Source organism: Macrobrachium rosenbergii, chromosome 53, assembly GCF_040412425.1.
Source record: "Macrobrachium rosenbergii isolate ZJJX-2024 chromosome 53, ASM4041242v1, whole genome shotgun sequence".
Lineage (NCBI taxonomy): Eukaryota > Metazoa > Arthropoda > Malacostraca > Decapoda > Palaemonidae > Macrobrachium > Macrobrachium rosenbergii.
The window spans coordinates 43,627,625-43,650,226 of record NC_089793.1 but is presented as its reverse complement, the minus strand read 5'-3'; the positions used below and the strand labels follow the sequence as shown (position 1 = coordinate 43,650,226).

Genomic DNA, 22,602 nt, shown 5'->3' with positions numbered 1-22,602 from the left:
TTAGCAATGAATTTACCTAGAAATATGTGCTAGATGGTTATTTCACCAGGTGACACAGGTCAAAGCCCAGAAAATGTAAAATAAATTACTTGATCTTTTCTTATCCTACATTATTTAATAACCTAAATATGTTTTAAAAAATCAATGTAAAAATAAACACAAAGAAGCATAAATCTATCACAGACCAAAAGACTGCTCTCCAAGCAAGAAAATGTGACGACAGGAGTGACGTCTCCCATAAGTGATGCTTAACAGGTTAAACCACACATCATCATATGAATGCCATCCTTTAACACAACAGATGGCTTTAATTTCTTCATTATCTAGGAGGCAGCAAATCTTGCAGTAGTGGGAAGACTATTATCATTATTATTCAGAAGATGAACCCTATTCATATGGAACATGCCCACAGGAGCCACTGACTTGGAATTAAAGTTTCCAAAGAATATGATGCTCATCAGGAAGTAAGAGAAGGTACAGGGGAAATAAATATAGGAAGAAGAGATTTAACTTAATTAAAAATGAAAAAATAAATATGGGAGACTTACTCTTTCTAATCTAATCTAACCTTACTCTTCAGGAGGGAAGTCATCATTGCAACTAACGGGAGTTCCATCCAAAAACGCCATGCTCTCAGCTGCACAAGCAAACAGGGGATGTCACGATTCCTTTAACCTCCTACTACACACATCCTGGTAAATGACACACAGTTAGTAGGGTCAGAAAATAGATAAACCTAAAATGGGAAGATACTTAAGGAAAATATTTAGAACTATGACATCCCTAAGAGGATCTTATGACAGAAAACAGCTAATTCTGGCTATTACCAAGTAATGGGCTGAAAAGTTCTATCATGCCCCCAACCCTTCCATTATAAGAGGGAAGATAGAGGGAGATGCATCTTCCACACTAAACTAAAACTGGATGCTTGGTGTGTAGTTACCTTTACCCTGTCCAACTCAAGCAGGTATTGCGGCAAAGACACTGCTTTTGAAAATAGGTAGATGGAAGGAAGGAGAGTCTAGTCACTCTGCATTAACACCTCTAGACTTACACTAGGCTTTAGTTCTCAGATGAGATACTTTTCTATCTGACCAATGCTCAGGTGCCTACACAACCTGTTGAGCAGCTGCCACAGTCTACAAGGAGATAGTATTTTAGGACTTTTGAGTGACATCCCATTTTTTTTTACTGAAATATTTATTAAATGATTTTATTCACAGCCTTTCAACACTCCACTTCACTTCACGCTTTCAATAAAGCATTGAATGACCCACTGGGTTCAAGTGCTTGGCATTTAATCTATTCCATTCCATTCCATACCAAGGCAGGAAGCAGACTCCCCCCCCCCAAGGAAGTCATGGGTCTGCCAGTCACCTTACAAAGCCAGGAAGAAGGGGTGTTCTTTGACACCACCTTATAACACTTAACTGTACTGATGAAAAGTCTTCTACACTCTGACCTCTGGGAGTGGATCTTCTTCAAGTAGTATCTCAAATCATGAACTAGGCACAGAAGCTTCTCATCCAGGTAACTATAGTGAAGTCTTGGAGGGAAAGGATGAGAAAATCTTGAATCTCTTGCCCGGAGCAGACAGGTTTGACAAACCAAAATGATCAGATCACTCATCCCTCTAAGTGCTAAATGAGACAGTTAAGTCCATGTAACTCCCCCACCTTTTTTTGCTGAGGATAAAGCTCAGAGGAAAACAGTCTTCAGGGTGAAGTCTCTGTCTGAGGCTTGAAGGGTGTCTTGGTAAGGCCCTGGAGAACAAGTGGGATCTTCCACTCAGGAAATCAAAGTTCCCAAGAAGGACAGGACAGTTTGAAGCTTCTCATTAACATGCATAAATAAAGAAAAAATGGAAAGATCCAGCCCCTTAAGTCTAAATACCTGCAACAAGGCTGAGTGAAAGCCTTTAATGCCATAAGTAAGAGAAGCTTTTATCTACGAAGACAGATGAAGTCTGATTTGCTGAACAGATGCTCCAACCAGAGAGATACCCCGTTCACAACACCAATCACAGAAGACAGCCCACTTTCCTTGGTACATGTTTATGAAGGAGATGGAGATGCTAAGACATCTCCCTTTCAGCCTTACAGGATACGCTGGATACCCTCCATGCATGAAGAAGCAGGGAATGAAATGCTTGGTGGTAGCCAAGAACATGTGGCTGACACAAGAGAATGGGCCACAGAGGAATATCTCTCAGTGCCTTGACCAGAAGGTTCAGCATATTGAAGCATCACTTGGCTTGCAGCCAACGAGGTGTCACCATAGTCACTCTGAGACCAGAGGTAATAAGATGAAGAGCAATCTTGATCACCCTAAAGGTCTGCGACTGGGGAAAAGAAGACTGGAAATTTCCTGTTCAAGCTGACTGCAAACAGATCATGCATGGGTAACCTCCTTACCTCAAACAGCCTCTCTGCTAATTGAGGGTGGAGGGACCACTCCATTCCTACCACCTGACCCTGGCAACTGAGCTGATCTGCCAGGACATACCTCCCGCCATGAATGCACCTTCAATGCATTTGAGAACAGAAGTATTTCTGAAGGAAGGCAGTTCAAGAGAACTCCCGATAAAAGGTTCCTTTTGTCCCTCCACCAAACTAGATCCTCTCTGACATCTAGAATCAAGGGCATGAGTTGAGGAGGAGGATCTTGATGGGCTGACCAATGGAGCTTCAATTGCCACTGAAGTAAGTGACGGTGGCTTCACCCATAAGGCAAGAACCGCTCCAAGGACAACAAATGACCAAGGACTACTTGCCAAAGCTGAGTTAGTCATTCCTGCCTGTTAGGTCAAGAACTGTGACATAACTTCTCAGAACTTGCACACTTGAGATTCTGATGGAAGGTGTTCACTGCTACTGAATCTATAAGTATGCCCTGATACTTTCCCAGCTGCTTGGGTATGAATCTGAATTCTCCAAATTGACTACAATCCCTAGATCATAGAAAAAAAGTGAGAAGGTGATCTCTGTTCTGAAGTAACTGTGCCTCTGAGGTTGCCAAGACAAGCCAATCATCCAGATATGACAGTAAGTGAATCAGGGAATCAGATACCTCTCGAATAGATCCAAGATGACTTCAAAAAGAAAACCCAAGGGTGCCGTTGCCTGTCTGTAGCACAGTACCTTACTTATGTCTGTCCTCTGGATATGATGAAAATTTCATATTTCAACTTGTGCTTGTTTTAATTTGTTACTTGTGTTCACTGTTCCAAATATTTTGCCACTATATGAGTTTGAGAGATGTTATATAATCACTAATAGGAATATCTGTGTGATCTTGTCATGGCAGTTGCAGCTTTGGCTGCTTTACTGGCTACTTCACTTCTTTTAATGCATAAGTGGACAGGAATTGAACATTTTTACCATCTTGGTATAATTTGTGAAATGGAAATGTTATCTTTTGCGCAATGGTATTTTTGGTAATACAACTGTCAAGGTAACTATAATGTTTCTAAAGTCACTGATCCTATTTCACATTTTTGATAATGTAGTCGATTGTTTCGTTACCAGAGCTCCATGATGATCAAACTAATTTCAAAGAATTCTCTTCTAGCTGGTATTTTTGGCCAGGTATTGTGTTGTAATGATAAACACTATAACATGTGATGGAGTATTTATTGGACTCCGATAAGAGGGCACTTTCCCTTATCTTCAGCGAAGCTGTTACCCAATTATTTCCATCGTCAAAACCTGCTAGCAGAAGTGGCTACTCTACATGCGCAGTCCGTCTTATTGTCGACAACAGACTGGCACAAACAACCAAGAAGCATTACTTTCTTTTGAAAATACTGAACGGTTTACTTCGTTACTGGTGCCTCCATAAAATAGGCTTTTTTCTCAGATTTCATTAAGGAAACATCTACAGAAACAATTAAAGTGCCTAATTTTAAGTTCCAGTTAAAGTTTCAGTTTTCAACTTTTGGAACTGCAATTAACTTGTGTGTGAATGCCAAAGAACCCTGTGCTTTCTTCCGATCACATGGCTGGCACTTAATCATATCACTGATTGGTAGTTTTGAAAAGTGCAAATTGTTTTTAAAGAATTTTTCATTCTAATTATGTTTTAACTAAAAGAAATGTTCCACAATTTATCATTAATATAGAAACTCCTTTCAGATTATATGATGTCTACAATAATCTGGGCAGTAGCCCACATCAGATTAAGTGAGAATGTATTAATAGTGGATGTTGTCTGTAGCCTATATAACCTAGGATTACTTATCATTAAGTGTGAGCTAAATAATCGGGATCGGGTAGAACTCTAAATTAAGGTAAGTAAGAACCCTTTAAGAAATACCCTATTATGGGCTTTTACAAGAGCCTGGCCTAGATCAAGGACCCCAAGATTAGACAGTAGCAACAATCTGGGCAAGATAAAATGGTAATCTAGCTATATGGCTACACAGTAAAATTTTTCTATTTTTATATAGCCTATACTGTACACTTAAGCGTGATCTAAATAATCAGGTCTAGGCAGCACCTTATATTAGGTTAAGTGATAACCTTTTATGAAACATTCCAGGTACTGCCTGTAAATAGTATCCTAGGCTTGATAAAATACTAACCTAGCCTATCTGTAAGGTATATATTAATGAGGTTCCTAAGTAGCCTATATCCTTAAAGGTGATATAAACCTAGAACAGACAGTAGCCTAACCAAATTAAGGGGGAATCCCTTTTTTTTAAGGGAATATTCTATTATTATTCTAATATAGTAGTTCAAATTAAATAAAGCAATGGCCGAATGTCAGATAAAATGTAGTCTTAACCAGATTTACAGCAAACTAGATTTTAAGAGGGTCCTTTCCCGTATAGCTTATATCCTTAAATGTGATTTAAATAAGCCTAGACTAGGCAGTGGCCTGGAATAGGTTAAGGAAGAACCCTCTAAGAAATCCTCTATTCTTACCTAACATAGATTATGCTAGAAGCACTACCCTAAGCCATATAAAACAATGGCTTGGGTCAGTTAAACAAATCAGTTTATAGCAGTTAGCCTGGATGGCATGACATTCAAAATTAAATTTCACACAGCCCTTGCAAAAGGTATAACAGTGTAAACATAATACAGCCATCTACCGGTGTCAAAACTAACCTAAATCTTAGTGTTTAAGTTAGCATAAATATTTATAATATATATAACAATATGTAAAATTACGTATATTACAGCTAGCAGGACCCTGAGCTTGAATGTTCCATTGCAAATTGCTTGGTTCGTTTTTTGCCAGTGAGTATGACCCATACCACCTGCTATGAGCATAGTCCTTGCAGAAAACAAGGAAAATCTGGTTGGTCGCCTGATATGTGCGAAATTTGTAATATGCTCTTGGCAGCAGGCTTTAAGGATGAAACAGCTCGTTTTAAGCTGTCTCGATGGGTCCTAGGATCCAGCAGGGGTTAGGAAGGGGGAGATTATATCTTTCCAGCAAAACTCCAGCAGCAGATATTTAACCTTTCTCAAAACAAGATCTATGTTTGGGCCAAAACCCAGTAACATCAGTCACCAGCAACTCCCAGGTTAACCCCGTGGAGAAAGTAGACGAATCTTTACATGGGGGTGACATTCTTACTAATGAATATGAAGTGGACATTGCCACTGAAATGGCCCTGCTGAACCCAGGAGGATTAGGGACACAAATTTCAGCTGGCCATGGGAGAAACCTTCCAGAAGGAATTCTATCCCCCATGCAGCTATCAAATGCTGAAGATCTTTCCCCCAAAAGGGATAGTACAGTATTAGGATCCACCTAACTCCGACTGAAATGACTACATTTTTGGAGGGGTAAAGTAACTTGGTTCAATTGCTGAAGCTCTGTCAGATTGCACAAGATCCTCCAAAGGGATACACAGTTTGAGGTATATGATCAATTCCATAAGGAAATTATGAGTACAATAACATCATAGAGGTCCTTGCCACAGAACAGCAATATATAAGGGACATGATGCATGATTCCGAAAAGGAAATTAAGCCAGTCATGTACACCCAAAGTGTAAAAGTACTGCATCCTGTAACCGAGAAGTTTGAGTGGATACAAATGCTGCCCAAACAAGGTCTAATGTTAGAATTCCAACTGGAAACAACAAAATGGCCAGTTCAGAATACAAAGCTTCAGATCAAAACATAACAGGGGCTCCAATACTCACCCGATGACACTGATAATCCTTGGCGAGACGCCTCAATGTGCATTTTCTCTCCTGATGGTAAGTATCAAACTAATGAGAGAAAACTATGATAATTTTCTCTCCTGATGGTATCAAACTAATGAGAGAAAACTATGATCAAAGTTGTACATGTAGAATTTAGAGACGGCAGCATTACTTAATACAGAATGGCACCTGGTACCTCCTGCACCAGACATGGAGAAACCACTAAAAGAAACGGTTCTCTTACCTATGCCTATGGCATTAAAAGCTATAGAAGACACCATTTACCAGCTCAACAGAAAATGGATCTCTACCTCCATTTTGAATAAGACCAAGCTGCTCACCAAGTAGCCCCAGCCTTCTGTCTCTTCACTTTCAAAATAATTAATCATGTGAAGGCAGATTTTCAGAATTCTGTAGTGATTAGAAAATGAGAGACAATGGCAGAATTAAAACAATTTGCCATGGTCATCCAAGTTTCAGAAAATTATACCAAGGAATGGGCAATGCTACAACTCCCTTTTGAAAGGAAAAAGCTCCCTTTAGATATAGCTACACAGCAGTTTGAGACCCCTATGAGAAGAATCTCAGAGGGGACAGCCTCAGCAGAATTTCATGCTAGGATCCACCTCCTCAGTATTATAACCTCTACCACCTTTCTGGAAGTTGCCACCAAAAGGCTTCCAGAAAATTCCAGAACAATTTTTGCTGTTTTGGCCAAAAGTCTTACGAGAACCTTATGGGAAGCACTCTACGACTTTCTAGAGTGGCGCATAAAAGTATGAATGGAAACACTGGAGGGCCCCAACAAGTCACTTCCCATGTAACTTCATTATTACATTCTAACCCCTTCTGTAAGGACCTCTTTGAGGAGTCTTTTGTGGCTCAACTTAACGAGTAAGCCTGCGAACACAATTGTACAGTGTAAGCTCTTCTAGGAAAAGGGGAATTCAGGAAACGAAAAAATCCAAATTTCCCTTTACCTAACCAAAAAAGGCTCACTATGATAAAAAATCCTATAAGCCTTCAGGCACCCCAAAAATTTTCCTCAAAGACTGGTAGGTGGTCAGAAGGGACAACTCCCTACAAAGAGACAACAATAACAACAGCAAGGAAATCCTATTCACAAGGTCCAAAGACCCTCTTACAAGAGAAAAGGAAAAGCAACACCTGGAATGCCTATCAAAGGTAAAGGCAGAGGAAGAAACAGATACCAATAGGAATTCTAAGGTCGGGGGTCAACTTTGATGGCACCAAAGGCAATGGAAGTCTTCCCCTTGGAGACACAGCATTATTTTTAATGGGCTGGGGTGGCAATGGTCTCATCCCCCCTCCTCCTTTAAACGGGTTCTTCGAAAAACCAGACCCCTCTTTGGAAGATTACGTGCAGAAGGCCCTGTTAAAGGGAGCCATAGAGAAACATGCGTATCTCCACCACCAAGCACGTCTCTTCAGTGTCCGCAAAAAGGACTCCTCCAAATGAAGAGTGATCCTCAACCTATCAACACTGAACAAGCACACTGTTTGCCAGAAGTTTTGGATGACTACCATTGCCTAAGTACGTCCAATCATTCCAAAAGGGACTTGGACAGCCTCTATAGAGCTGAAAGAAGCATAGTGGCTCATCCCTATCGCTGTTCCCTTCCGCCCCTTCCTACGGTTCTGGATAGGGAAAGATACATACAGGTTCAAAGTCATGCCCTTTGGGCTAAACATTGCCCCAAGAACTTTTTACAAAATTAGCATTAGCAGTTGTTCAAGAACTCAGACAAGAAGGAATATAACTAATTACCTACCCAGATGACTAGTTGATCTGGGGGCCCACAATTAAAGAGTGCTTGAAAAGAGCAGTGGTCAACAGACTCCAGTCAAAAGGGCATTATAATAAATTGGAAAAAAATCCTGCCTCACACCCAGCAGACACTTTCAGTGGCTGGGACTGTGTTGGGATACTCTTCATGGCCTGTTGTCTTTCCCCATCAATACTAAAAACAGAATATGGAAAGACCTCAAAATGTTCCTAGCACGGACCAGAGTTTCTAGACGGTAATTAGAACACATGATGGTCCTGCTGCAGTTTGCATCAATAATAGATCCCATGCGCAGATTAAAAAAAGTTAACAAATTCTGGCTACCACATGCAAGCAAAAAGATGCGAGACCAGCCGCATCAAAAAGTTGGGAGATGCTTCGGACTTGGACCTGGAAGGAATCTCTGGCAAAACAGATCACCCTGACTCCTCTGTACAATTGACAATACACACAGATGCCTTGCTGACAGGTTGGGAAGATGGTCAGGTGGCAGGGAGGTGGTCAGCTACTCTGGGGAATTGTCATATCAATTTCCTGAAGCTGATGCCTGTCTTTTTAAAAGTCTCTCAAAAAACTCAAACCTCCAGAAGAGACACACATTTTATTGGTTCTAGTCTCTAGACAACATGATTGCAATGTCTTGCATCAAGAGGTCGGGATCATGTTTACCTCCTCTCAATATGAGAATGCTAGCCATCCTTCGGATGGTGCAAGCAAGGAAGTGGTACTAGTCTGTAATTTATCTCACAGGGTCTCTCAACGTAATAGCAGACTCTCTATCAAGGAAAACGACAGCCTCAAAAGCATGAATATGTTCGCCACATACAAGAATCACAAACTCCCAGTGTGTCTCCAAACTTGGAGAGTCACGCAACAGCAAGAGATGCCTTCCTACAAGACTGGAACAAATGGAGGACGATATACCTTTTTCCTCCATTGTTCCAGATTTTGAAGGTTTTGACCAAGCTTCTAACCTTTAAAGGAACAGCTTACTTAATAGGCCCAAATTGGCCAAATAGGAATTAGTTCCCATTACTCCAACAACGGGTGCAGAGATCAATTCCACTACTGTCCACTGTTCTATCCCAGACAGTAGGAGGGAAAGTTGTCTATGCATCCTCCTTTCTGACCCAAGACCTTCACGTGTGGATTTTTTAAATACTATCTACTGTGAAAATTACTCACCCAATATTGCTAGGTACCTAGTGCAAAACACTACGGACATCATCTATCTGACAATACCAGTCTGAATGTAAGATATGGTTAGATTATATCCATACTGAGAGCCTGGTTGAGATTTCTATGGAAACACTTAAATTTTCTTATACTGTATACCTTTTGAAGACAAATGCCTTGCAGTTACAACAATCATGGCATAAAAGGCAGCATTAACAACAACCCTTGCTTTATGGATTCGGGATTGACTTAGTGTCATTTCCCTTCTGCAGTCTTTTGCACTACAAAGACCCATACCCAAAAGGCTTCCAATTACTTGGTTCCTGAACAAGGTGCTTACACATCTATCGACCCCTCAATTCAGATGGATCCAATATAACCACAATTCAAATGCTGCAAAAGGCAACCTTCTTGATTGCATTAGCATCAGGAGCACATATTAGTGACTGGGCTCTCTTAAACGGGGACAATACATCATGCAAACTGCTGACCATCAATTATTATTGTGTCCTGGCCCATCATTCCTGGCCAAGAATGAGAATCCTTTAAGAAGGATACTGAGCACCACAAATTACTCGGACCTCGAATTTTTTCCATTCTGTGCAAGTAGTGCCTCAGTGCTCTCACTGGGCACAGAACTCTCTCCTCCTCATCTGGGTCTAGTATTTCCATCAGGCTTTTAATAGTGAAGGAATGAGGCAAGGGCTTGGTTGGGTCTTCATTCTCTGCTAAAAAGCCCAGGGTGAAGGAACATATGGTATCACCTTGGGAAAATCCCACTCTCTTGTCAAGAGCATGCACTTCACTGACCCTTTTGGCAGTTGCTAACATCACAAGAAAAAGGGTCTTCCTGGTAAGATCTCGTAATGAGGCAGAATGAAGAGGCTCGAAGCGGGTTCCAAAGAGCCACTTCAAAACTGCGTCCAGATTCCAAGAGATGGCCTCTTGCCCCTTGGATTTAGAGCTATCGAAGAATTTTATGAGATCAGACAGGTCTTGATTAGCAGAGAGACCCATACCTCTGTGCCAAAACACTGAGCTCAGCATAGCCCTGTATCCTCTGATCGTAGGGGAGGACAGGCCCCTAGATGTCCTCAAGTACAGGAGAAATTCGGCAATGTCTGCTACAGACGTCTTAGAAGATGAAATGTCATGTCTTCTACACCAGGCTCTGAAGATTATCCACTTGGCTTGATAGACTTTGTCGGAAGAGGAGCGCCTACATTTGGCATTAGCCTCTGAAGTTACTCTCTTGAAAACCCCTTCTGTCTGAGGAGTTTCCTGACAGTCTGAACCCTGTCAGGGTCTGAGTGGACAATCCTTGGTGGAACTGCCTGAAGTGGGGTTGTCTGAGCAGACTTGGTTGCTGTGGTAACAACCTTGGGAAGTCCATCAGCAGCTTGAGGAGATCCGGGAACCACTCCTTTCACGGCCAGAACGGGGCCAATAGAGTCATCGTGACGTTCATGTGGTTGGGGAACTTGTTGAGAACTTCTCGTATCATGCAAACTCTGAGAGTTTATTATCATAAAATAGAAGATCATCTGTGATGGAACCAGCTGGGACTTCTGAAGGTTGATTAGCAGACCCAACTCTTCTGATAAACGAAGGGTCTTCCGAAGGTCTTCAATGCACCTGTCCTTCGACGGCGATCGAAGGCATCAATTGTCTAAGAAGAGGGAGATGTTTATCACCTTCAGATGAAGCCACTTGGAGAGCAGAGCAAGGACTCGAGTGAACACTTGCGGAGCGGTCGAAAGGCCGAAGCATAAAGCCTGAAACTGGTGCACTCTGTTGCGAACACAAAACGCAGATATTTCCTGGATTCTGGATGTATAGGAATGTGGAAATAGGCTAGGCATCTTGCATGTCTGTAGTAGTCATCCAGTTGCCCTGGTGAATGGATGACATGACAGAGTGACTTGTTTCCATCTTGAATTTTGTCTTTTCGACAAAAATATTCAAGGCGCTTACGTCCAGTACTGGCCTCCAATCCCTTGATGCCTTGGGGACTACAAAAAATGGTTGTAAAAACCGTCTGACTGGATTTCTTCGACTTCCTCAATGGCTGTCTTCTTGAGGAGGGCTGACACTTCGTTGGAGAGGGCTGAATAGGGCCGAGTAGGTGGTCAACATGATAGGTGTGTTGACTGATGGGGGCTTCTCCCCGAATGGGATGGAGTAGCCCTGTTTCAGTACTGACACAATCTACTCCTCTGCTCTTGTTCTCCACCTCTCCAAGTAATGGAGGAGCCTGGCTCCTACTGGCAAATGGAGGAAAGGATCCTCACTTCCAAGCAGAAGGCTTGCCTTCTGCTTGGAAGTGGGCTTCTTCAAAGGTCGGGATGAGAAGCATAGTTTCGTCTTAGGCCTAGATTGGGCTCTGGTTCTGCCACTCGAAAGAGCAGAGGCTGATGTGGAGAGTGGGTCCTGGTATGTGTCAATGGAGACTCCCTGGGACGTCTAGATGAGCGAGCTAAAAGGTCCAGTGTACTTTTCTTCTGAAGTTCCGGAGAGATGTCGCTGACAGTAGACTGAGGGAAGAGGTGCTGGCAATAGAGAGGAGAATATAATAGGGCAGACTTCTGAGAAGCCGTGACACTCTTCGTAGTAAATGAGCACCAAGCACTCTCTTCTTCAAAACTCCCAATGCGTAGAGAGAGCCGTCTCTGACGCCCCTATCTGTGCACGACAGGACATTCAGCCAATCCGAAGCGACTTCTTCAGGGAGTGCAGAGCAATTCATAATCTTGCGGGCTAAGGCCCCCACCAATCTAAAAAGCTTAAAACTTCAAAAACCCTGAGCAAGTCCTTCAAAAGGTGGTTGAATTCCGTAGGGAAGAACATCACCTTAGCGGCAGCAAAGGCTGACCTCCTAGACGAGTCAATGTCCTGAGAAGTTCCCCTGGGAGGCGGCAGCCACTCCCAGTGAGGGAGCTTCTCCAGTCTCGTATGAAGAATACCTCCAGTGCGCAAGACGAGAGGGAGGATAGCTGAAGGAAGACTTCCCCTGCTCTCTCTTCTCTGAGAGCCAGCCGTCCAGATCATTGAGAGCCTCCCTAGCAGAAGATGAAAGCACAGTCTTCGGTAACTTGGAGGAGTCGGAAGGCTTGTCATTGATGAAAAACATTGAAGGGTAGGTTGTGGCTGGAGGTGAGAAGAATCCCGGAAAGTTCTGCAGCAAGTACAGTACAGGCAGTCCTCAGTTATTGGCGGGGGCTCTGTTCTGGGGGTGTGATGTTAACTGAAAATTGGCGATTTCCGGCGCTTTCTGGGCTTATCGGTGCCGAAAAGTGCCGATTTTCGGTTATCGGCACCTGTTAGGTATGTATTACGCCAATAATTAGTGCCGGTGCCGATAAGCAGGAATCGCGATTTTTGGCGCAGAAAATTGCCGATTTTCGTCGCTAGACAAGTGCCATAAAACCGGATCGCCATTAACCAGGGACTGCCTGTACGTCAATAAAGTTGCAACAGGTCCAACTGAGGTGACGACTGCCCATGGGCAGACCCCACCGACCTCCCTTAGGCCTCTGGTATGACTGCTCCCAGGTGTAGGGGAGTTCGCCAGTGACCTTTGCCTAGGAGTGTTGGTGGGACGAGCAGCCGCCACCTCCACTGACACTTCACTAACACTAGCACTTTTTTCCACTTGTCCATAAGGACATGCACTGAAGCATCCAACTGGGTTACAATATCCACAATTAAACCCATTTTGACATACAAATTACGTGTGAGTTTTGACTCATGGCTGGCAAGGAGATCGGGTTCAGAAGTGAGGGAGCCAGGTAAAGGAGTAGGCTGAATAGTTGGAGAATTGGGAACAGGTGACACAGAGGGAGAAGGTAAAGGTAAAGCAGGAGTATCATCATTAGCAGAACTAACTACGGTCTCGCTATCTACTGTCTGTTTTTTGGCTCTAGTGGCTGCCTTATGTTTCCCGTCTCTGTCTAATTTCAATAAATGGGACACCAAAACCTTCCATTTTCGAGCATCCCACTCTGAACATTCGTCACATTTTCAATCAACTGAACACTTGTCCCTTACATTCTACGCGCATAGAGTCATATTTCTCTTTAGTGAGCCTAGTATTGCAGCCTTTGCTGCAGTAGCGTGGGCTAGCAGCACTCGAGTCAGACACACTAGGCTAAGTCTAATAAGTCAACAATCAAGTTATAATGTAAGTCAAATTGAAGAAAATCGTCCTAAATTGAAAATTAATGGTCTCACTAAGAGAGAACCTAACAAACAGTAATACCCCGAACTTGCATGATTCAAGTTGTCCGAATTCACAGACACACGAACTTTTCATTGGAACCTAACTAATTATCGTACACAAACTGTTCACAGACACGTGAATACTGAGAAACCCTGCAAAAGTGTTTATGTTTAATTTTTTATGTAATTTATAAGTTTTCAAGCTTTCATGTGTAAATTAAATAACATTAAATAATAAAAGTAATAATTTCTCTCTCTCTCTCTCTCTCTCTCTTACTGAGACGAGAGAATTTTTATGGTACAGTACATGTATATGTTTATTTGTTTTTATGATAAATAAATTTTTTACCTAATAATAAGTACTAATTTTCAAATATTAATAAGATTAATACAAAATTCAATAATTATAATAATAATAATATAACTGTAATTATAAAATTTATGTGTGATACATATTTTAAACAAACATCTTCTGTAAGAAGCTCGAAAGCAAAAAGCTGTCAGACATGTCACTTTAACAAGACAAGAAGGGGGAGTGTTGCTGATTAGTGGTCAAAGGTTTCTTGTAATTCTCTCTCTCTCTCTCTCTCACTGCATCCGTAATAATTCATAAAAAATTTCACACTCTTAAGTAAGGACAACTGATATCTCTCTCTCTCTCTCTCGTTCATAGTTAGCGCAACCTATGTATTACTGTTTTCTCTGTATGGTTTTAAGTGTACAGTAGATAATTTTAAATTGATCTAATTTTACCTGTACCATTTACAAACATGGAGACATAGAGCATTTCAGAACAAAGAGAGAGACAGAATAAATAAATTTTTAAAAATGAGGTTGAGAAGACTTCTAAAAAGTTAAGTATACCTTAGTTTTACCAGACCACTGAGCTGATTAACAGCTCTCCTAGGGCTGGCCTGAAGGATTAGACTTATTTTACGTGGCTAAGAACCAATTGGTTACTTAGCAATGGGGCCTACAGCTTATTAAAATAGATCGGTGGAATGGGGGGAGAGAGAAATAGTATGCTAATCTTCACACTCTCCTATATTCTTACGGTAACCATTTATTTCTTTTTTTAAGGGTAAATGTATTAACCCCAAACGCCGAGCCTCTATTTACAAAAAACGTCTCCCGTATGCCTCGTTGGAGTTAGCGCTGAAGCAGAAAAATTTTTTTTTTTAAAAATCACAGCACGCTAGTTTTTAAGATTAAGAGTTCATTTTGGCTCCTTTTTTTGTCATTGCCTGAAGTTTAGTATGCAACCATCAGAAATGAAAAAATATCATGATCATATAAATATTGAAATATATGACAGCGCAAAAAAATGTTCATATACAATTTTATACAAATCGCTGTGAGCAAAACGGTTAAAGCTAACGGGTTATTTGTTTTTTCTTTATATTGTACACTAAATTGCGATGATTTTAGTATATAACAAATTGTAAAACGATCAAAGCAACACAGAGAAAATATTATCACAATATGATGCATGAATTCGTAACACGCGGACGTAAAAAAATGTTTTTTTTCAAAAATTCACCATAAATCGAAATATTGTGCTAGAGACTTCCTGTTTGTTGAAAAATGAGGCTAATTGATTGAATATTACTAGACTGTAAGTGTTTTAGCTTACAATTGCAGTTTTCGACCATTTCAGTCGAGTTAAAGTTGACCGAAAGTAGAATTTTTTCTATTTATCGTGATTTATATGAAAATATTTCAAAACTGATAAAAGCTACAACCATGAGTTATTTTCTGTTGTATTGTACATGAAATTGTGCACATTTTCATGTATAAAACTTATGTAACGACCTAATATAAAAACGGCACAAACATTACAACAACGTGATGAAAGAATTTCCGAGATGTTCGGCCGAGTTACGGGGACGTAAGGAAAAGTTTTTTCAAAAATTCACCATAAATTGAAATATTGTGCTAGAGACTTCCAATTTATTGCAAAATGAAGGTAAATGATTCAATATTACTAGAATATAAGAGTTTTAGCTTACAATTGCGTTTTTCGACCATTTCGGTCTAGTTAAAGTTGATCGAAGATTGAAATTTTGGCAGTTATAGTGATTTACGTGAAAATATTTCAAAACTAATAAAAGCTACAACCATGAGCTATTTTCTGTTGTATTCTACATGAAATTGCACACATTTTCATATATAAAAGTTTATGTAACGACTAATGTAAAACGATGCAAACATTATGATAACGTGACGAAAGAATTTCTGAGATGTTCGGCCGAGTTACTGCGCGCAAACGTAAGGAAAAAGTTTCTTTTTTCAGAAATTCACCATAAATTGAAATATTGTGCTAGAGACTTCCAGTTTGTTGCAAAATGAAGGTACATGATTGAATATTACTAGAATGTAAGAGTTTTAGCTTATAATTGCGTTTTTTACCATTTCGGTCGAGTTAAAGTTGACCGAAAGTTGAAATTGGCAGTTATCGTGATTTTATATGAAAATATTTCAAAACTGATAAAAGCTACAACCATGAGTTATTTTCTGTTGTATTCTACATGAAATTGCACATTTCCATATATAAAACTTTTATGTAACGACTAATATAAAACAGTGCAAACATTACGACAACGTGATTGAAAGAATTTCTGGCGTGGACGTAAGGAAAGTTTTTTCAAGAATTCACCATAAATCGAAATATTGTGCTAGAGACTTCCAATTTGTTGCAAAAATGAAGGTAAATGATTGAATATTACTAGAATGTAAGAGTTTTAGCTTATAATTGCGTTTTTACCATTTCGGTTGAGTCAAAGTTGACCAAAGGTTGAAATTTTGGCAGTTATCGTGGTTTATATGAAAATATTTCCAAACTGATAAAGCTACAACCATGGGTTGTATGTTGCTGTATTTTACATGAAATTGCGCACATTTTCATATATAAAACTTTATGTAACGGCTAATATAAAACAGTGCAAAACTTACGACAACATGACGAAAGAATTTCTGAAATTTTCGCCGAGTTACGAGGCGGGCGTAAAGGAAAAGTTTTTTCAAAGAATTCACCATAAATCGAAATATTGTGCTAGAGACTTCCAATTTGTTGCAAAATGAAGGTAAATGATTGAATATTACTAGAATGTAAGAGTTTTAGCTTACAATTGCATTTTCGACCATTTCGGTCGAGTCAAAGTTGACCAAGGTTGAAATTCTTTGTAGTCGACGTCTGATGCGTCCACTTGGCACCCAACAGACAATTTTAGTCGACGTATGATACTTCCAGTAGGCGTTTTAAGGTTAAGCTAACTTTAAATGAAATTACAGTAACTTTAATTTCATTTAAAAGTTGAGTTTAATACTAATTTCCATCTTTCTATATCTAACGTAAGAATAACTTCTCTCTCTCTCTCATGTTATTCTCTCTGTCTCTGTAATAATTAGTAAATAATTTAACTCAATTTTTCAAGTAAGGACAATATCTCTCTCTCTCTCTTGTTATTCTCTCAATCTCTCTAATAATTCATAGATAATTTCACTCTCTTAAGTAAGGACAACCTCTCTCTCTCTCTCTCTCTCTCTCTCTCTCTAGTTAAGCACACATTTTACAACTTATTATTTCTCTGTATGTCTTTACCTGTACAGTAGATAGTTTAAATTGATTTGATTTTACCTGTACTGTCTACGAAGTGTAAATGTGCTAGTGTGGCAAATACTTTCTAAAACATAGATGCATAATATCTAAGAGTTGTATTAGTCAAAATAAAAAACACTGTTCATGAAAAAGCATTTCAGAACAAAGAGAAAGAGACGTAGAATAAAGTTGTTAAAAACAGGTTGAGAAGACTTCTAAAAATAGATAGGTTGGAAGGGAAGAGAGACAGAAATTCTCTTCCAACTCTATTTTTATGTCAACCATTTATTTCTTTTTTTAAGGGTAATGTATTAAGCTAACTTTTAATGAAATTACGGTAACTTTAATTTTATTTAAAAGTTAATTTAATAATTTGGGAGCATGATTAGGGTCATATAAATAAGCATTATTAGCATTTTTAGAGACCGTGCCATACTTCACGAAAATTCACCTTGCGCAAGGGGTTCTGGAACCTAACCTCACGTAAATTTGGGGTATGACTGTAAATACAAAAGCCGTAGACTACCAGTACTTCACTCAAAGAAGAATCTCAAAAGGAAAAGTGATGAAAGCCAAAATTTAAGCTGACTGCTCACAACTGAACCACTGTTGGAGCCGGGAGGAAAAACAACTGAATCACGCTGTTGAAGTCACTCTTCTCATACCCTGAAAGTGGGCAGGGACTAGTCACCCACAACGACACTAGCGCTACCGCGAATTTCAAAATTTTTAAGCTGCCGGCAAGTGACTCTATAAGCAATGTAATTACTTGGTAAGTTACATATATAAAATGAAACTTTAGCAATGCCTTTATTGCATTTCTTCACTGGCCTTACCTCAAGTACACTAATAAGGAAATAACGTGACCAACAATCAGCACACAATTGCATCCATGACAGTGATTACCTGTTGTGTAAAATCCTTCACATTTTCTTCTTTTGTCATCTGAATCATTATATTTTTGCCTTATATAGTTTTTTTGTTATTAGACTGCAAAGATTTGGCTTACTTCATGTTTTATTATCAGCAATAATATACTTTTACAACTGGATGGTTAAGATAGATGGTAGCAATGGTACCACACACTGCTGGAGGTCCATGCAACTACAGATGTAGCATCTTGCATACTTGTCATTAGAGCAATTAAGTTTATGCCATTGACAAATTTAACTGAATGTGAAAATTTTTTGTCTATATATTTTGTTAATATTAAAATAATTTAATAACAACTGAACAAGAAACAAAAGGTGGTAGCAAGAGTGCTACAACCTGGTAGCAATTCCAGAAAATATCTAAATGCACGAAGTGGGGAAATGTAAACTACACAAGCCTATGGTAAGTTGTAAAATTATTCCCTGCTCATTTTACCATAAAATTTCCTCAAAATTTAAAGCCATGGTACAGAAGGAATGAAGGCACTGCTACAACATTAAAGTAAAGCTAGATGTCATGGCCTGTGCTTTGTTAGTACCATACCATTATTTACTGATACCAAAGTATTCAGTACCTTTCAGGATACAAATGTTTTTTCCTCAAAATAAGCTTTTTCTTCAAAGTACCTTGAATAATAGGGGTGCATCTAATGCTTCGTTTTGTCTAATAAACTGGGAAATACATAACTTTTGCACAGACTCTGGCTGATGTAAGTGCCATAAGCATTCTATTTTATTTAAGCTTAAATGTCTAATTTTTTCTTATTAACAATTCTTATCTTTATTTCAACTACAGTATGGGAGCTATAGTTTGATTCAATACTCTGTCATATTAATGGAAATTAATATTTGCCTTATAACACAAACAGCAAAAATATGTTGGGTTAAAAACAAATATAACAGGATGACTCACCTATTACTGTACTGTGAGGCAATATCCTTTGTAACAGCTAATTCTGTTTTTGTTTCATGGGCAGATTGAAGAGCATTCTTATACTTGAGCAAGCTGTCTTGCAGTCTCTGTGAAACCTCTGTAATTCTTTCCTCATAATCCCTTTTCTGGGTTTCTACCTGAGACTGTAATCTAATTGAAAGAGAAATATCCATTAATGTAAAACCTGCCACAATGTTAAGTATACTAAGAAAAATAGTCATTAGTCCAAAATTCACCATAATGTTATGCATACAACTATTATAAATAAAATTTCCATTAGTCTAAAATTCACCATAATGTTATACATACAACTATTATAAATAAAATTTCAATATCTTTACCCTTAATCCCAAATAAACTTTAAGACTGCATTACTGTACTTATAATTAGTTACAGTATCACTTTTCTCCTGTTATGCATGTGAAAATGTTATTCTTTCACACACAGTATCATTTGATTATCTACATACACACTATCTACAATTCCACATAATCTGTAAGCACTGCAGCAGCCAAAAATATTTACAGTATAAATATTTATATATATAATCAATAAAAATGAACACTGTAGTAAACCTTGTGGTTGACAATAATGTACGAGCAGGAAAACACAATGGTAATGCTGTTACTGGTGATATAAAACACTGAGAAAGAAGTATTGTAAGGGGGTGGGGCCTGGATAGACCCTTGTTTGCTTGGGAGCTTTCCTGACTGTTGTTGGCTTAAAAGCAACTTCATGTAAAATATAATTTTGTTTATCACTTATATGTGCCTGGTTATTGTTGGGGAAGGAGGGGAGGCCATGGTAAGTGTGTTGGGGATGGGAAGGTCAGAGCTACGTGAGGAGGGATGGGCAAGCCCTCTTCTGCTTAGGAGTTTTTGTAATTGTTTTACTAGCTTAAAAGCATCGTATAAAATGCCATTACATGTCATATTGTTTATCGCTTATGAGTTGCTGCTACAGCTATGACATGACTATTATTAAAGTAGTTTAACCAGACCACTGAGCTGACTTTCAGCTCTCATAGGGCTGGCCCGAAGGATTTGATTAAAATACTAGGTCCAGGCCTGAGGCCAAGTGCTAGGACCCAATAGATCATTCAGTACAATGTTGAATGAATTAAAATGAAATTAAAAACTGCACATAGGCATATCCTCTCATACTGAAACACATACATAAAATAAATACATTTACTCAGACTTCCTTACATACATACTAAAACTGTATATTAAAATTCAGAATATAAATTAAGCAAAATTTTAAAATTTTTTCTTTTTTGTAAAATTCAACAAATGTTAAAATGGTTTTTGTCCTTTTATTATTAACTTATTTTTATTAATTAAATTACAGTTCTTCAAGAACATCAAAATTTGAACGACTGAAAAGGTGAAAGATTGACAAAATTTCTTTCATTGATCTATTTCCAAAAGTAGACATTCGTTGTTGGTCATACTTTGGACATTCACATAACATATGTCTGACTGTTATTATTACTCTGCATTCTGAGCACTTGGGAACCAGGCCATGTGGGCTGCTCATTAAGTGTCCATGTGTCAGATGAGTATGGCCTATTCTGAGACGTATTAAAATTACTTGTGCGTGTCTCTCTCTCTGATGTGATGAACTCCATTTTTCAACATTAGGTTTTATTTCTTTCAATTTATTACTTTCAGGTTCTTCATCCCATATATATATTGCCATTTATTTATGATACCCATTTTTATGTGAGTTACATAATCAGTAACAGGGATATTCACATTTGATCTTGTCATGTGAGTTGCTGCTTTAGCTGCTTTGTCTGCATCTTCATTTCCTTTGATTCCGACATGGGCAGGGATCCAACATATTTCTACATTTTTTCCATTATTATATGATTTATGGAGATATAATTTGATTTGTTGTACTATATTATTTTTTCATTTGTAACTTTGAATAGCTTCTATAGCGCTTCTTGAATCACTGAAAATCACAAAATTATTGAATGATGATTCTTTAATTATTTTTATAGCTAATGCAATTCCATACAATTCTGCTGTAAATATGGAAGCATTATTAGGAAGAGAGAACTGATAAGTTTTGTCTTGGGACACTGCAGCATATCCTACTTCGTGTTCTGATTTAGATACATCTGTATATATTGTGCAATGTGGACTTTTTTGGTTTATATGCTCTATTGTATGCTGTCTATGGTGTTCTGGTGTATATGAGTTACTTTTTCATAAATACTTGAGGTGTGTGCAAACTCTCATTTTATTCATTATCCAGGGAGGAGGTGATTTTACTATTAAAGGCACTTGTATATTTATATTCAGCGACTCAAATAATCTTTTAGCTCTAATTGGGAAAGGTGGTGGATGGTTGTTTATAAATATATCTCTTAATTCAAACAACTTTTTGGTTGGAGAATCACTAGTTTGAATTCTTAAAGCACTTTTCATTGTTACTAGTTCTCTATGCAGAGACAAAGGCAGTTCACCACATTCAACTTGTAATGATGATTTTGGTGATGATCTAAAGGCTCCTGAGCATATTCTAAGGCCTTCATTGTGAACAGGGTCTAACATTTTCAGCACTGTGCCAGATGCCGAGCCATATACTTCGCTTCAATAATCAAAGATGGACAGAACTGTTGCTTTATACAGTACAGTAAGGGTATGTCTATCGGCTCCCCAAGTAGTGTTCGATAGTTTTCTAATTAGATTTAATGCTCTTTTACTTTTAGATTTTACATATGTAATGTGGGCTCTCCAGTTCAAGTGGGTATCAAATACTAATCCCAAAAATTTTGCTGTTTGGCCAATTGGTATGCTATGGTTTCTGATTTTTAAATCAATTTCTTCACCTTTTTTCCACTTTTTATTTTTATAAAACATGATTGCTTGAGTTTTATCTATGGAAAATTTAAAGCCTACAGTTGAGGCCCATTCATCTACTTTTCTATGCTTTTATTAGTGATTCGTTCTGCATGTTTTATTCGGGATGCTGAATAATATATGGCAAAATCATCCATGTACAGTTACTTTTAATGCCAATTGGTAGGTTTTTAATATCATTAATTGCTAAAGTAAACTGTGTGCCACTAAGGATGCTTCCCTGTGGAACACCATTTTCAAGTGGAAATGTTCTAGACAGATCATCATCAATAATCACCTGAAAATTGCGGTTTGTCAAAAAGTTCTGTACAAACCTAGGTAAATGTCCATGGATGTTATTGTTTTGTAAAGTTTTTAATATAGCATACCTCCATGTGGTATCGTATGCTTTTTCAATGTCAAAAAAGACAGCTACAGTAATTTGTTTTCATTCAAAACCTCTACGTATATGGTCTTCTAAGTTACAGAGAGATTCCAATGTAGATCTGTTACACTGTGACCCAAACTGAGTGGGGGTTAAAATTTTATTTTCTCGAATGTGCCATGTTAGTCGAGCATTTACCATTTTCTCTAACAATTTGCATAAGCAGCTTCTTAAAGAAATTGGTCTGTAATTAATTATTTACGTTACTGGGATCCTTTCAGGTTTGGGGATAGGAGTGTGCAGTTTTTACGCCATTCATCTGGAAATAAATTTCGAAGCCATAGATGATTGTAAAACTCTAGTAAGTATGACTTTGCCAAAGGTGCTAAGTGGCAGATCATCTCAAAACAAATATTGTCACCTCCAGGAGCAGATTTACTGCTGTTCAAGGGAGCATTTTCCAACTCTGATATACTAAATTTTCTATTATAATATATACCTTCTATTGTTTCAAAATTTATTGTTATTAATTCTAT

At 38.6% G+C, this 22,602-nt stretch overlaps 1 protein-coding gene across 1 annotated transcript in view; it reads right to left on the bottom strand.

Annotated features, from left to right (window-relative positions):
• LOC136834115 (sodium channel and clathrin linker 1-like) overlaps positions 1–22,602 on the bottom strand; it is a 191,581-nt gene that overhangs the window by 20,165 nt on the left and 148,814 nt on the right. The window contains exon 13 of the mRNA XM_067096374.1: positions 18,809–18,979. Coding sequence (XP_066952475.1) covers positions 18,809–18,979 — 171 coding nt within the window. The remainder of the gene's footprint in view (positions 1–18,808; positions 18,980–22,602) is intronic.